This window comes from Polypterus senegalus, chromosome 5 (genome assembly GCF_016835505.1).
Source record: "Polypterus senegalus isolate Bchr_013 chromosome 5, ASM1683550v1, whole genome shotgun sequence".
In the NCBI taxonomy this organism is placed as follows: domain Eukaryota; kingdom Metazoa; phylum Chordata; class Cladistia; order Polypteriformes; family Polypteridae; genus Polypterus; species Polypterus senegalus.
This window is the reverse complement of record NC_053158.1, coordinates 183,669,874-183,683,505: the sequence shown is the minus strand read 5'-3', so window position 1 is coordinate 183,683,505 and position 13,632 is coordinate 183,669,874. Positions and strand designations below refer to the sequence as shown.

General features: G+C 41.3%; 1 protein-coding gene across 2 annotated transcripts in view; it reads left to right on the top strand.

Moving 5' to 3' along the window:
• The window catches only part of LOC120529689 (nuclear receptor-binding protein 2-like), a 297,685-nt gene that overhangs the window by 223,242 nt on the left and 60,811 nt on the right, over nt 1-13,632 (top strand). For both annotated transcript variants that reach the window (XM_039753735.1, XM_039753734.1), the window contains exons 3-4: nt 2,476-2,577; nt 7,572-7,661. In XM_039753735.1, coding sequence (XP_039609669.1) covers nt 2,476-2,577; nt 7,572-7,661 — 192 coding nt within the window. The remainder of the gene's footprint in view (nt 1-2,475; nt 2,578-7,571; nt 7,662-13,632) is intronic.

The following is a 13,632-nucleotide window of genomic DNA, read 5'->3' as shown; positions in this document are numbered from 1 at the left end:
TATTCTATCCATCCATCCATCCATTATCCAACCCACTATATCCTAACTACAGGGTCACGGGAGTCTGCTGGAGCCAATCCCAGCCAACACAGGGTGCAAGGCAGGAGCCAAACCCCGGGCAGGGTGCCAGCCCACCACAGCGCACACACACACACCCACACACCAAGCACAATTTAGGATCGCCAATGCACTTATGTCTTCGGACTGTGGGAGGAAACCAACGCAGACACGGGGAGAACATGCAAACTCCATGCAGGGAGGACCCGGGAAGCGAACCCAGGTCTCCTTACTCCTTACTGTGCCACCGTGCCGCTCCACTTTATTCTAAAACAGACAATTCTACATCTACTTGGGCAAATCCTTTAAAATCTTAAGGTTATGCTGCTTAAATATGCCGACCAGGGCAACAGACACATTGAATCTTTTCAGATAGGTTCAGAATAACAGCTGGTCTTCACTTGTTACTGTAACTTTTCATTCTTTTCCATTTCTTTTTTTACCTCTGTGTGAACGGACGTTTGGTGATTGTGTCAAAAATTTGCTGTAAAGTTTAGAATCTGTTTCTATATTGTTCAAAATGTCAGAATATTTTTATTTTACAAGGTGTCTGTGGCAATCGAAATTGATTTTCAAATCTTACAATTACAATTTTCTGCAGAAAATGATGCCTGTACTATTGTATAGCACTCTGGATGATGATGTCCTGGCAAACTTACAAGTGGTTTCTCCGATATATGCCCTGAATTTTGAGATCTATGTGCAATTATAACGTCTGAAAAAAAGGACTTATCTTTTTCAAACACGATGTATGCATCAGGCCTATTGATTTTGGTCCAGTTTGGTCCATGACTTGTCATGATATCCTTCAAAAACAGTTTGTTCTATGTCCAAAAATAACAGCCGTAGAAATTGTTTAATTAATTAACTTGTATTTTTGTAGTCTGATCCATTTTGACATGAGACCAGGCCTATTGATTTGCAAAATGTCCCCACAAGTAGGTTTTGAGATTATACGCACTGTGTTTCAATACAGTATATATGTATGCACACACAGAGAGGCAAATGCACACACACTCAAAGAAATTTGTAAGTGAAGATAGCTGACATCTTGTGTCCCCTAGCAGAGCATCTGCTGGATGATGAAGACACAAACACAGACACTGTACGACATATCTGTAAAGGCCAACGTGCACGGATGCATTAAGACCACCCCAGACTAATCATAACTACAAGATCAATGTCTTTCTTGTATACAAGAAATGGGTCAATGGGCTTAAACTGACCCTGTTTGACAACAGCCTCCCAGCCTTAGGAAGTCAAGAAAAAACTAGCAAAAAAAAAAACTTCTAGGGAAAACATGGAAGAAATCTTGAGAAAGTGAATTCAAAGAGAGACCCCCTTCCTGGTAGGCTAGGTGTGCAATGGGTTCAATCTGTCTGTCTATACAGCTGGTTTACTTCATTTGATCCAATGTGTTTGGTTTCAAATTAAATTTTAATAAAGTGTGTCATTTCAGTCAATTACCTGTTCATTTTACTCTACATTTATTTGTGTACCATAAGTTCCTGTACTTGATTGTACGAGGTGCGATCCAAAAGTTCCCGGAATGCATTTATTTAAAAGCATGCACACCAAATAACAATTAATGGTGAACAGTTCCTTCAAAATAGTCACCCACTGAGTTGATACACCAATCCCAGCGAGATTTCAACCTTTCGAAGAACCTCTGGAAGTCGTTTTTGTCAGTGTGTTCAAGACGTCAGTTTTTACCGCTTGGATCTTCTCCACCGTCTCAAATCTGCGTCCCTTGAGCCTCATCTTCATCTTAGGAAATAAAAAAAAAATCAGACACCGCTAAATCAGGGGAGTACAGAGGGTGGGGAATGGCAGTAAACTTTGTAGAAGCCAAAAATTCACGCACAATCAGAGATGTGTGAGCTGGTGCATTGTCGTGATGCAAAAGAAATGACTTGTCAGCCCACATATGAGGACGTGTTCGGCGAATTCATTTCAAAGCCTTAGAACATCCCTGTAGAATGCTCCATTCACCGTCTGTCCTTGTGGATGACACCATTCACATCAAAGAAGCAAATGAGCATTGACTTGGTGTTGCTGTGAATTTGTCGAGCTTTTTTGGGTCTTTCAAATCATTTATTTTCACGAACAACCCTTCACAGACACAACCGAAGTTTAAACGAGAACTGCGATGTCGTTATAACGCGTGGTAACAGCTCTCAAGGACAACTTGAACGGCGATTGATATAACTAAACCCTTCTGGCTGCAGAATAAACGCATTCCGGGAACTTTTGGATCGCACCTCGTATATTATTTTACAGTACAATCAGTTGTATTGTATCGTAAAATCTTCAGTTGAGCGATTTCCTGCGGCATCACTAAAGTATAATTTATGTGGAAGTGTTGTAAGGACCATTCCATACCAATTTGTTTCCATTTTTGAAATGTATTTCTGGCAGGACAAGATAAAGGAAATGTTTGAAAACTTGATGCAGGTGGAACATCCCAATATTGTCAAGTTTCACAAGTACTGGCTGGACGTGAGGGACACAAAGACGAGGGTGAGTATCTCAACCTGTTTGTGGATTGAGTCTTCTGCTCATAACGTGATTGGTGAATCAAGACAACCTATTGTCGTTGAATTGTCGACAACCTGTTGTGTTGAATTGTCGTAATACTGGGGTATATTTTTCCTCTGATAAACTTGTTTCTTCTTTTGTGGCAAATTCACAATAGGAATTGATGTTAGAAAAGTTCTAAGTCTGGAGAGTGTGGGCTCATCCATTCTATGGGCACAGCACTGGCATCCAGCAATGATTAACTAGCCCAGGGTTTCTCAACCTTTAAGTATTTGCATAACAGTTTTGATCGCACCCCCCCCTAACATTTTTTTGAAAGGAGCCCACTAATACCAACTTGTTCTTTTTTAATTAATAATATATCAAGATGCATATTTTATTATACCTACTTAACTTTTATCGACATTTATCTAACTATATTTATTTTTCGAGAATGAGAATATAGTTTAAGTTCATTTGTTTTGGTTTCCATAGATGTATTTTTCACATTTCACATCTACGTTCCTCCCTTTTTGTTACTTCGCGCCCCCCTAGGAGGCCTGCCCCACAGTTTGAGAACCAATGCACTAGGAGTTGTGCTCGAATCCTACAGTCTGGTCCATAAGTATTTGGACAGTAACACACTTTTCATAATTTTGGTTCTGTATGCCACCACAATGGATTTGAAATGAAGCAATCAAGATGTGATTGAAGTATAGACTTTCAATTTTAAAGGCCTGGCAAGCATCAGTAGGGTGGAAACCAAGCACTTGGACATGGCCATGGGTTCAGACGTCATGCAGTCATTGACTATAAAGCATTTCAAGCAAATATTGAAAAAGATTATTTGATTTATGATTATGCTAGTTTGCCCAAATACTTTTAAGCACCTAGAAATGTGAGTGTGGGGGGACTATGCAGAAAAATGTCTGTTATTCCTAAACAGCACATACAATATTTTTGGTAAACCCCTTAAATTATAGTTGAAAGTCTACTCTTCAATCACATAATGATTGCTTAATTTTAAATCAATTGTGATTGAGCCAAAATTATGAAAATTGCGTCACTGTCCAAATGCTTATGGACCTAACTGTATGACACGAGATCCAAAATGAATGTTGGCATGCCATTTAATAATGGTGTCAGCATGAACACAAATAACACTCGGTGGAGCAAAAACAAACAAAAAGGCACTAGGCTGAGTGGTCAGGTCTGGGATAGAGCTCTGTCCTGTGCTGAATCTACGACCAAATAAGATGCCACCTTCTAGAAGTGCCTCAATTTTATATTCCTCCAGCTGGAAAGGGTGCAGCCAGTTCCGCTCATTGTGTGTCTTCTCAGAGCTGTGGGAATAGAAAAAGACGATACCGTGAACGACAGCATGCTGTTTATCCCAGGCTGGTATTACTTACCTTGGATGAGCCCAGAAGGTGACCCTCTGAAGCGCATGTGTGATGCAGTGTTTTTATCAGGAGACGTGACAGGAAGGATTCCTGGACCTTTAGCCCTTTTTGGACTTCTGTATTTTTTCTACCGAAAGGTGTTATTAACAGTTGTGACAGATAGGGAGCGCTGTCGTCCCCTTGAACCCTCAGATCAGATGCCAGACACCAGATAAAAGTCCAATAATAATATTTATTAGGACAAAATAGTGTACAAAGCACGCTCCGCTCCACTATACTCATACAAAAAACAATAATAATCAATACACAATAAATCCTCCACTCTCCCATTCCCGACTCAGCTCATCTGTCTGGGATTTCCCATAGTCCTTTATAGTCCATGACCTGGAAGTGCTTCTGAAACCCTCCCTCAGTCCATGTGACTTCTAAGCACTTCCGGGTCAGATCAAAACTCTTCTTTTTCATCCAGGAAGTACATCATTTCCTCTGTTCCTGTGACCAGGACGTACTTCCGGGTTATAGGGCAAATAAAAGTCTCTGAGCCTCCCTGCAGCATCCTCTTTCAGCCCCCATGGTATCCAGCAGGGCTGTAAAGGAAAACTCCAATGTCCATGATGCCCTGCTGAAATTCGGGGCACCTCCATGCTGCCAGAAGGGCTCCATCTAGTGGCGTGGGGGTATTGGCCGGGATGAACGGCCAGCCATATCTCACACAGGTAAACTCACTTAAATAATGGCAGAATAACGAAAAAAAGTTTCTGTAATGTCCCTTCTGTGTTACCTCAGTACCCACAGCTTTCCCACTCATGAAACGTTCAGGCCACCCTGACACCAAATGATAATGGAGCAGCCATTTCTTGTAATATAATGAGACTCTTTAGCATGGCTGTCCCTTTTGCAAATGAAACAAAAGTACCAGGATATCCAAGCTACATTCCTGGCGGCAGTGCCACTACTTTTAGATTGTTCCAGTTGTCGTTGTTGTAGGGAAGTCAAAAGAACTGATACTCTTGGTACCAGTCCATATCAATGTTCCTAAAGTGTAATGGTTCTAGCTTTTTTCCAGTATCGGTAATAGCGGATGCCTGTTGGTATTGGACTAATGCATGACTGCAAGGCGACAAATGAATCCATAAGACAAAGTAACACGTGAGAAACCTTGAATAAGAACTACAGTGCATATTGAAATTGGCTCATGATGGTGATGATATGACACTGCATCTCCACATGACAAAAGGCAGGAGAATTTCAGATTGTGACTCCGAGAAGTGTGTTTATTATATGAAGAAAAAAAAAAAAGCCAAATCACAAACACAAGCTTTTGTTATTACCACTTTTATCCTATTGGAGAGTTAGCTTATAAATAGAAGTGTGATTTGTGAGCAACATGACATGACCGATCAAATGTGTGTTTTAATTATTCAACTTGTAGTGCCATGAAGTTGTAAAAGAAAACAAAATGATGAATTGCTTTTTAATACTGTGTCCTACATGGACCCTAGAAAAGAACGGAGGCTTCGCACTCATTCACTGATTATGCTGAACTCGACCACAGATGTGTTTATGCATCCATCCATTTTGAAACTAGTTTATACAGTTCACAGTCGAGGGGGGAACATCACGAGAAATGTCAGAGAATAAATTTGGACATGGTAAAAAAAAAATCCTTTCTTCCTAATTACTTGCAACCTTTTAATAAAGAATACTAGGGGGCTTTGCTCACCAAACCCCCATCCTACCCCCCAGCCTGCGCAACGCACCAGCCACTTCGCGTCTGTGCCGCTTGCGTTGTGAAGAGGGGGGCTCAACGCACCCCAAGGAGATGCGATCGCTCCTCCGAAACCCCCTCTTAAACAGTGATACAATGGGAAACAAATACCGTTTCCTTCTTACCTCCTCTTTGCTCGATCAGCTGCTGGTTTGCTGCTGCTGCTGTGCCGCGTGATCTGCATCTTGTGCGGCACTTTGAAAATTTAAAAGCCTGTACAGCAGCTGTCCTTTTGTCTCACTGCCTTGTCTCTCTTCTCCCCCAGACATCCTCTGCTCCTGTTGGGGGTTTCGTTCCCGAGGGGCGCTCCTATGAAGAGGAAGATTTTCTATTCTTTTAATTGAGAGACTGAACTGTCCCCTTTTGACTACACAAGAAGCTCGATTCACTCCTGAAAGAGACTTTTGTTTATTTGAAATGTCTGAATAACGTTTCTGTCTGTAAAATCTCCTGTGTATCTGTGTAACTCTGTGACCCAAGCCTGACAGTGTAAGTGGATTTCACTTTCACTAAGCAACAAATCTTTTAATTCTTGCGGATACACCTTCTCATTGGGAAGAAACACTACTTTTCCCTGATGTCGACACGAATTAGATGATCTACAAGTCTCCGACTTAAAGTTTAAATCCAAACAATATATTCAATCTCTTTTCGCTGTTCTGTTATTTCACCGATTAATAATTTACATTTGTTTGCGCTTATGCGATCTTTACTATCATTTTTTGAAGACTTTTGAATTTTTGTACTTCTATTTTATATAACCTGCCCTCCATGTGCATTGCTCCAATGTTTTTGAATTCTTTACGACGTTCTACTTTGTCATCCACTCTTTGTCTCGCGGGACTTGAAAGTGTCTCTCTGAGAAAGTCACGTCTCGTCTCTCTGAAAAAGTCCTGTCCCAAGATTTTTTTTTTGTATAATAGAGAGAATGGAGAAAATGATAGCGGTTATGATATGTATCCTGTAACCATTTTGGGTAAATATGCACCAACAAAACTGCCTTACCTTGACCTGTCTCGTCACTATTTGTTTTATTTCTTTCTCTCTATTATTAGATGCAACTGAGAAGGCTAATTTCTTATTTTCTTATGTAAGCATGACTAAATAAAGAAACCTTGAACCTTGAACATCTCCCATTTTTGTTAATCTCCATGTCCATCACATATTAAAATTCAAGCCCTGCATTGTATTTTGATATTTATGAATGCCAATACTACTTTACTTAAATGATAGGTGGGTGTACCAGTATTTTAAAGCTGTCGTTGCTGTGTATGATGTCTGGTTAAGGCTTTGGACTTCAAACTCTCAGGCTGTGTGGAGTTTGCATGTTCTCCCCGTGTCTGCGTGGGTTTCCTCCGGGTGCTCCGGTTTCCTCCCACAGTCCAAAGACATGCAGGTAAGGTGCATTGGCAATCCTAAATTGTCCCTACTGTGTGCTTGGTGTGTGTGTGTGTGTGCCCTGTAGTGGGCTGGCATTCTGCCCGGGGTTTGTTTCCTGCCTTGTGCCCTGTGTTGGCTGGGATTGGCTCCAGCAGACCCCTGTGACCCTGTAGTTAGGATATAGCAGATTGGATAATAGATGGATGGATGGATTTTTAGTGCTTTATGCAGTTTCAGCCACCATTTTTTAAATTATAGCTATTGGATTGATTTTCACGGCATCATTTCATTTTATTGCTGTTTGGCATCTTTGCCTCTTTCTCACATTCCATTTACTTACGCAGTGCCTCATTTCACTCTTATCTCTTTTATAAAGGCTATCCCAGAATGGCTCCACATTCAACCTGACTCCCTCACAGAATCTCTTGTTTTATTCTCGTCCGCAGGTTATTTTCATCACTGAGTACATGTCTTCAGGAAGTCTGAAGCAGTTCTTGAAGAAGACTAAGAAAAACCATAAGACAATGAATGAGAAGGTAAGTAACGGTTTATTGTGGAGCATTCTGCCTACTCCTTCTCCTTCCCCACTGGCTTTGTCAGGACTTTCATAGCAGGTCTGTGTACTTTTTGAGAACTTGAGCAGCCTAAAGCAAGTAATTGAAATGCTCTGTTCACAGTCATCATAAATGATTCATTCATTTCTATCACTGAATGTCATAACTTGGTTGTAATAAAAACACATTTTGAACAGCTATAAATCATTGCCAGAGCATAATCCTCCTTCTTTTCATTTATAAAGAAAATCATTGTCACACCTTTGTTATTTTCTGGTTGGATTACTGCAGCTATTCATTTGTCTTTCTGCTAGAGCTACAAATGAATTTTAATTGGGTCACAGTGCTGCTGCCAAAATCCTGATATGCCCAAAACCATATGAAACACATAATTTATGGGATGCTGGAGAGTGTGCATGTGCCGGTTGAACGTGCAAGTAAAAATTTCACTGTACTCTGTTTTAAGAGGAAAAGACAAAAGAATACGACCACAGAAGTGCATATGCTGTTAGTTTTCTTGATTTTCAGAAGGCATTTGATAAGGTTCCACATGAGAAGTTGGGCATTAAACTTAAAGAGGTGCAAATTCCGGGCACCGTATGTAGGTGGGTACTATATTGACTAAAACATGGGAAGCAAAGGGTTCCGGTGCAAGGAACCTTATCAGAAGTATGGATGATATTAAAAGTGCTGCCCCCCTTTTTAATATACATAAATAATCTGGACAAGAATATAATCAATAACCTTGTTAGGTTTGCTAATGATAGCAAGCTAGGTGTAATGGCAAATCAGTCTAATCCAGCGTTTACCAACGTGTGGGCATGGTGGCATTACAGGTTTCCCCCAACAGGCTTCCATGGTCACGCTTGATTCACAGCATCAGGATCGCAGGTGGATCGACCCTTCATGACCTCCTTAACCCATGCTGTGATAATCATGCTCGATTCACCAAGGAGAAAAAGAATTGACAATCTCGCTTGATTCATCTAATGCAGTTTGGTGATTGCATTGGACACAACTGCTTTGACAATCATTCGTGATTCACCCAGGGGGACCACCCTACTTCCTGTGCTCAGACGATCACGCTTAATCCTCCTTCCCAGTGTGTTGGGAACACACTGGCATGTAAAAAACTGGATTGTGACACCACAAAGGCTGGGAAGCACTGGTGTAATCCTTGCTCTTTAATCAAGGGTGCAATTTCCTGCACAAAATATGGTTCAAAAATGGCCTAAAAATAAAGGTTTTGGGTCTAGAGTGCCAAAAATAGCCTGGGGGGCTCAAAGAACTCAATGTCTGGCATTAAGCAAACATCGAACAACGTAGTATATGTTGGGTTTTCTTCTACAAGTGAGCCAGGAGGCCCCAAGTACTAGTCTCTGCAGAACAACATGGGCGTTCCCCAAGCAGAATGGGCGGGTTTCAAGCATCCAATCAGAGAACGTAATGGCCGTTCCCCAAGCTGTATGGGCTGGTTTCAAGCATCCAATCATCATTAAACCTTTTTTTCAGTGACAAAAAACACAGAAACTGGAACGCAACCTGCAAAATACAACTGTAACGGCTTGGTTCCTCCACTAACGTTTAATATTTAAAATGTGATGAGCTGGGATGTGTAATGTGCCTGCTTTGCTCTGCATTAAGCGGTACCATTCCAATTTATAACCACACACATCCACACGCGATCTCCTGCTGAGCACGCTTTTTTTTAATCAACCTACCATTCTTCCGGGTGTCAATGTCAGATACGCTGCACATTACATTTATTCTCGTCACTGTGTTATGTGTACATTCTGTCTACCTCCCCATCCCCTTAGCACAGTAACATGATTGTACAATACCAATATTTCTTTTGTTCAATATATATTTATATTCTGCTACAATGTTCATTAATGTTAATGTGTATTTAGCTCCTATATAATATTCTGTCTCTGTGCACTTTACCTTTTATACGATTATTCATGTGTAGATATTCCACAAACCTAACACCAGCTTTTAAAACAAGTGGCTCCCTCACTCGAGGACATTGCCAACACCCGGTACCATAGCAGAGCAAAGAACATCATCAAGGACACGTCTCATCCCGGTCATCAACACTTCGAACCTCTGCCCTCAGGAAAACGTAACGTCAATCAAAATACGCACTAACAGACTGCCGAACAGCTTATTTCAAAAAGAATTACAATTGTTCAATAATAACTTTGAACGTCTTTAATATCCATACTCATAAATCTTGTTCATAATACATGTACTGGCTGCTGTAATCTGGCACTCATTACACCTTACACTTTTAAGCACTTTATTTTTTCTGCACGCTGTGCTGCACGCATCCAGACTAAGATTCTTTTTCCGGTATGATAAGAAGTCCCGTCACACAGCCAATCAGATAATTAACTTAATATCAGCCCAGTTATCGTTTTAGCCAATCAGAAACTCCAATGGAACCCTCCTACTCTGCTTGAAATCCACCCAGTGTTTGTTTTAGCCAATCAGAACAATGCTTTAAAACCACCCACTGTAATACACTTCCAGTACTTGAAATCCACCTACTCGGGTCAGTGTTCTGCAGAGACACCCTTCTCAGAGGCCCTGGACAAAATAAAAGCTGTAGTGATTTCAAAGTTTTTGTATATTCCATATATACAGTGGTGTGAAAAACTATTTGCCCCCTTCCTGATTTCTTATTCTTTTGCATGTTTGTCACACAAAATGTTTCTGATCATCAAACACATTTAACCATTAGTCAAATATAACACAAGTAAACACAAAATGCAGTTTTTAAATGATGGTTTTTATTATTTAGGGAGAAAAAAATCCAAACCTACATGGCCCTGTGTGAAAAAGTAATTGCCTCCTGAACCTAATAACTGGTTGGGCCACCCTTAGCAGCAATAACTGCAATCAAGCGTTTGCGATAACTTGCAATGAGTCTTTTACAGCGCTCTGGAGGAATTTTGGCCCACTCATCTTTGCAGAATTGTTGTAATTCAGCTTTATTTGAGGGTTTTCTAGCATGGACCGCCTTTTTAAGGTCATGCCATAGCATCTCAATTGGATTCAGGTCAGGACTTTGACTAGGCCACTCCAAAGTCTTCATTTTGTTTTTCTTCAGCCATTCAGAGGTGGATTTGCTGGTGTGTTTTGGGTCATTGTCCTGTTGCAGCACCCAAGATCGCTTCAGCTTGAGTTGACGAACAGATGGCCGGACATTCTCCTTCAGGATTTTTTGGTAGACAGTAGAATTCATGGTTCCTTCTATCACAGCAAGCCTTCCAGGTCCTGAAGCAGCAAAACAACCCCAGACCATCACACTACCACCACCATATTTTACTGTTGGTATGATGTTCTTTTCTGAAATGCTGTGTTCCTTTTACGCCAGATGTAACGGGACATTTGCCTTCCAAAAGTTCAACTTTTGTCTCATCAGTCCACAAGGTATTTTCCCAAAAGTCTTGGCAATCATTGAGATGTTTCTTAGCAAAATTGAGACAAGCCCTAATGTTCTTTTGCTTAACAGTGGTTTGCGTCATGGAAATCTGCCATGCAGGCCGTTTTTGCCCAGTCTCTTTCTTATGGTGGAGTCGTGAACACTGACCTTAATTGAGGCAAGTGAGGCCTGCTGTTCTTTAGATGTTGTCCTGGGGTCTTTTGTGACCTCTCGGATGAGTCGTCTCTGCGCTCTTGGGGTAATTTTGGTCGGCCGGCCACTCCTGGGAAGGTTCACCACTGTTCCATGTTTTTGCCATTTGTGGATAATGGCTCTCACTGTGGTTCGCTGGAGTCCCAAAGCTTTAGAAATGGCTTTATAACCTTTAGCAGACTGATAGATCTCAATTACTTCTGTTCTCATTTGTTCCTGAATTTCTTTGGATCTTGGCATGATGTCTAGCTTTTGAGGTGCTTTTGGTCTACTTCTCTGTGTCAGGCAGCTCCTATTGAAGTGATTTCTTGATTGAAACAGGTGTGGCAGTAATCAGGCCTGGGGGTGGCTACGGAAATTGAACTCAGGTGTGATACACCACAGTTAGGTTATTTTTAACAAGGGGCAATTACTTTTCACACAGGGCCATGTAGGTCTGGATTTTTTTCTCCCTAAATAATAAAACCATCATTTAAAAACTGCATTTTGTGTTTACTTGTGTTATATTTGACTAATGGTTAAATGTGTTTGATGATCAGAAACATGTTGTGTGACAAACATGTAAAAGAATAAGAAATCAGGAAGGGGGAAAATAGTTTTTCACACCACTGTATGTTTTGGATAGAAATATAAGTAATAAACTGGTTAAGTTTGCAGGTGATACCAAGATAGGTGAATTGGCAAATAATTGAGAATCCATTAAATCTTTACAGAGGGACGTGGACTACATACAGGCTTAGGTAGGTTGTTGGCAGATGAAATTTAATGTTTGTAAATGTAAAGTATTAACATGAGGGAAGTAAAAGTGTTAGATTTGAACGCACAATGGGAAGTCTGAATCTTGAAATTACCCCTTATGAGAAGGATTTAGGAGTCAAAGTGGACTTGTCACTAGCAACATCCAGACAGCGTTCAGAAGCCAATATAAATGTATAAATGTTAAGTTATAGAGCTGCCTGATGAATGGAGTACAAGTCAAGGGTGGTCATGCCTAAGTTACATAACGCAGTAGTGGAGCCTCACCTGCTGTACTACATGACGTTTTAGTCTCGGTCAGTGCTAGAAAAGGCCCAGAGGTGAGCTGTGATGATGCCGGCCCACTACAGACTCCCTCTTCCCACATGGGAGTCTGCTGAACCAACACCGTCGGTGATGAGCTGACATGAGGACAATTCACTGATGATGCCAGAGGATGGTGGAAAAAGTGCTCAAGTGCTTTTATTAAAAGCAAAGTCAAAGCAGAAGTAAAACCAACAAAAGTGCCAATGGTGCAGTGTTCAAAAAAGAAACGGTATATATATAAATCCATAAAATCCATTGAAAAGTGAGAATAAAAAAATAATCAATAAATAAATCCATTAAAATCTAAGGTTAAAATGCAGTCTAACTTGTTCCAATATCTATCCACCTCCTTCTCATGCTCCCCGGCTCACCCATTGCTCGAATAGCCGGCGGAGACTCAGCAGCCACGAGCTCCTTCTGGCCAACCTCCGTCTTGGCTGCCTCCAGGTATCACGGCCAGACCGTCCGAGGTCAGCTCTCCTCCCTTTTTCCTTCGTGCTCATGTAGTCGCACCTCGGAAGCCTAGGGAGGGCACCTGCCTTGCTCGCCACACTCCACCCGAGTGTTCACTGGGTAGAACTAGCCCCTAGAGCACCACAGCTAACGCTCCTTCACGGGGCCCCAGCTCGCACTGCTTCTTCCTTCCAGTTGGGCAGATCCTCCTGCTAAGACTGCCTTTTTCACGACTCTTAACCTCTTTCCTTTGATTTTCCCCCTTTTTCCTTGTAATGACCCGTATTTATACCCTCACATCTCCGTGGGCGCAGAGCCTTAATCACACGCCGCAGGAAGGCAATGAAGCAATTGAGAACGATCGCACCCACATATGCAGATGCGACTTGCCCCAACTACCTCATTAACTCCCCATGGTCGTGCAATCGTGCCCACAGAGAGCAACTCGGGTCTTTGGATTTAAAACTTGCCTCTTTTTTTTGAGGCCGTGGACCCGCTAAACCACATGAGCGACTAGGCTGATTCCAAGACCGAGAGGTATGAGCTCGTGTATGAGAAGAGATTGGAGGAGCTGAACCTTTTCAGTCTAAGCAAATGGAAATTAATAGTTGACATGGTTGAAGTTTGTAAAATTAAAAAGGAGTTAGTCCAGGTTTGTTACTATAAAATGTGTCATATACATATATACATGTCAATAGTAGTACTGCTTCAACATTATTTTTCCACTGATTGTCAACACAGATTTCTAGTCTGATTTCAAATTTTCAAAACTCCAGCCATACCTCAAGCCGAATTTAT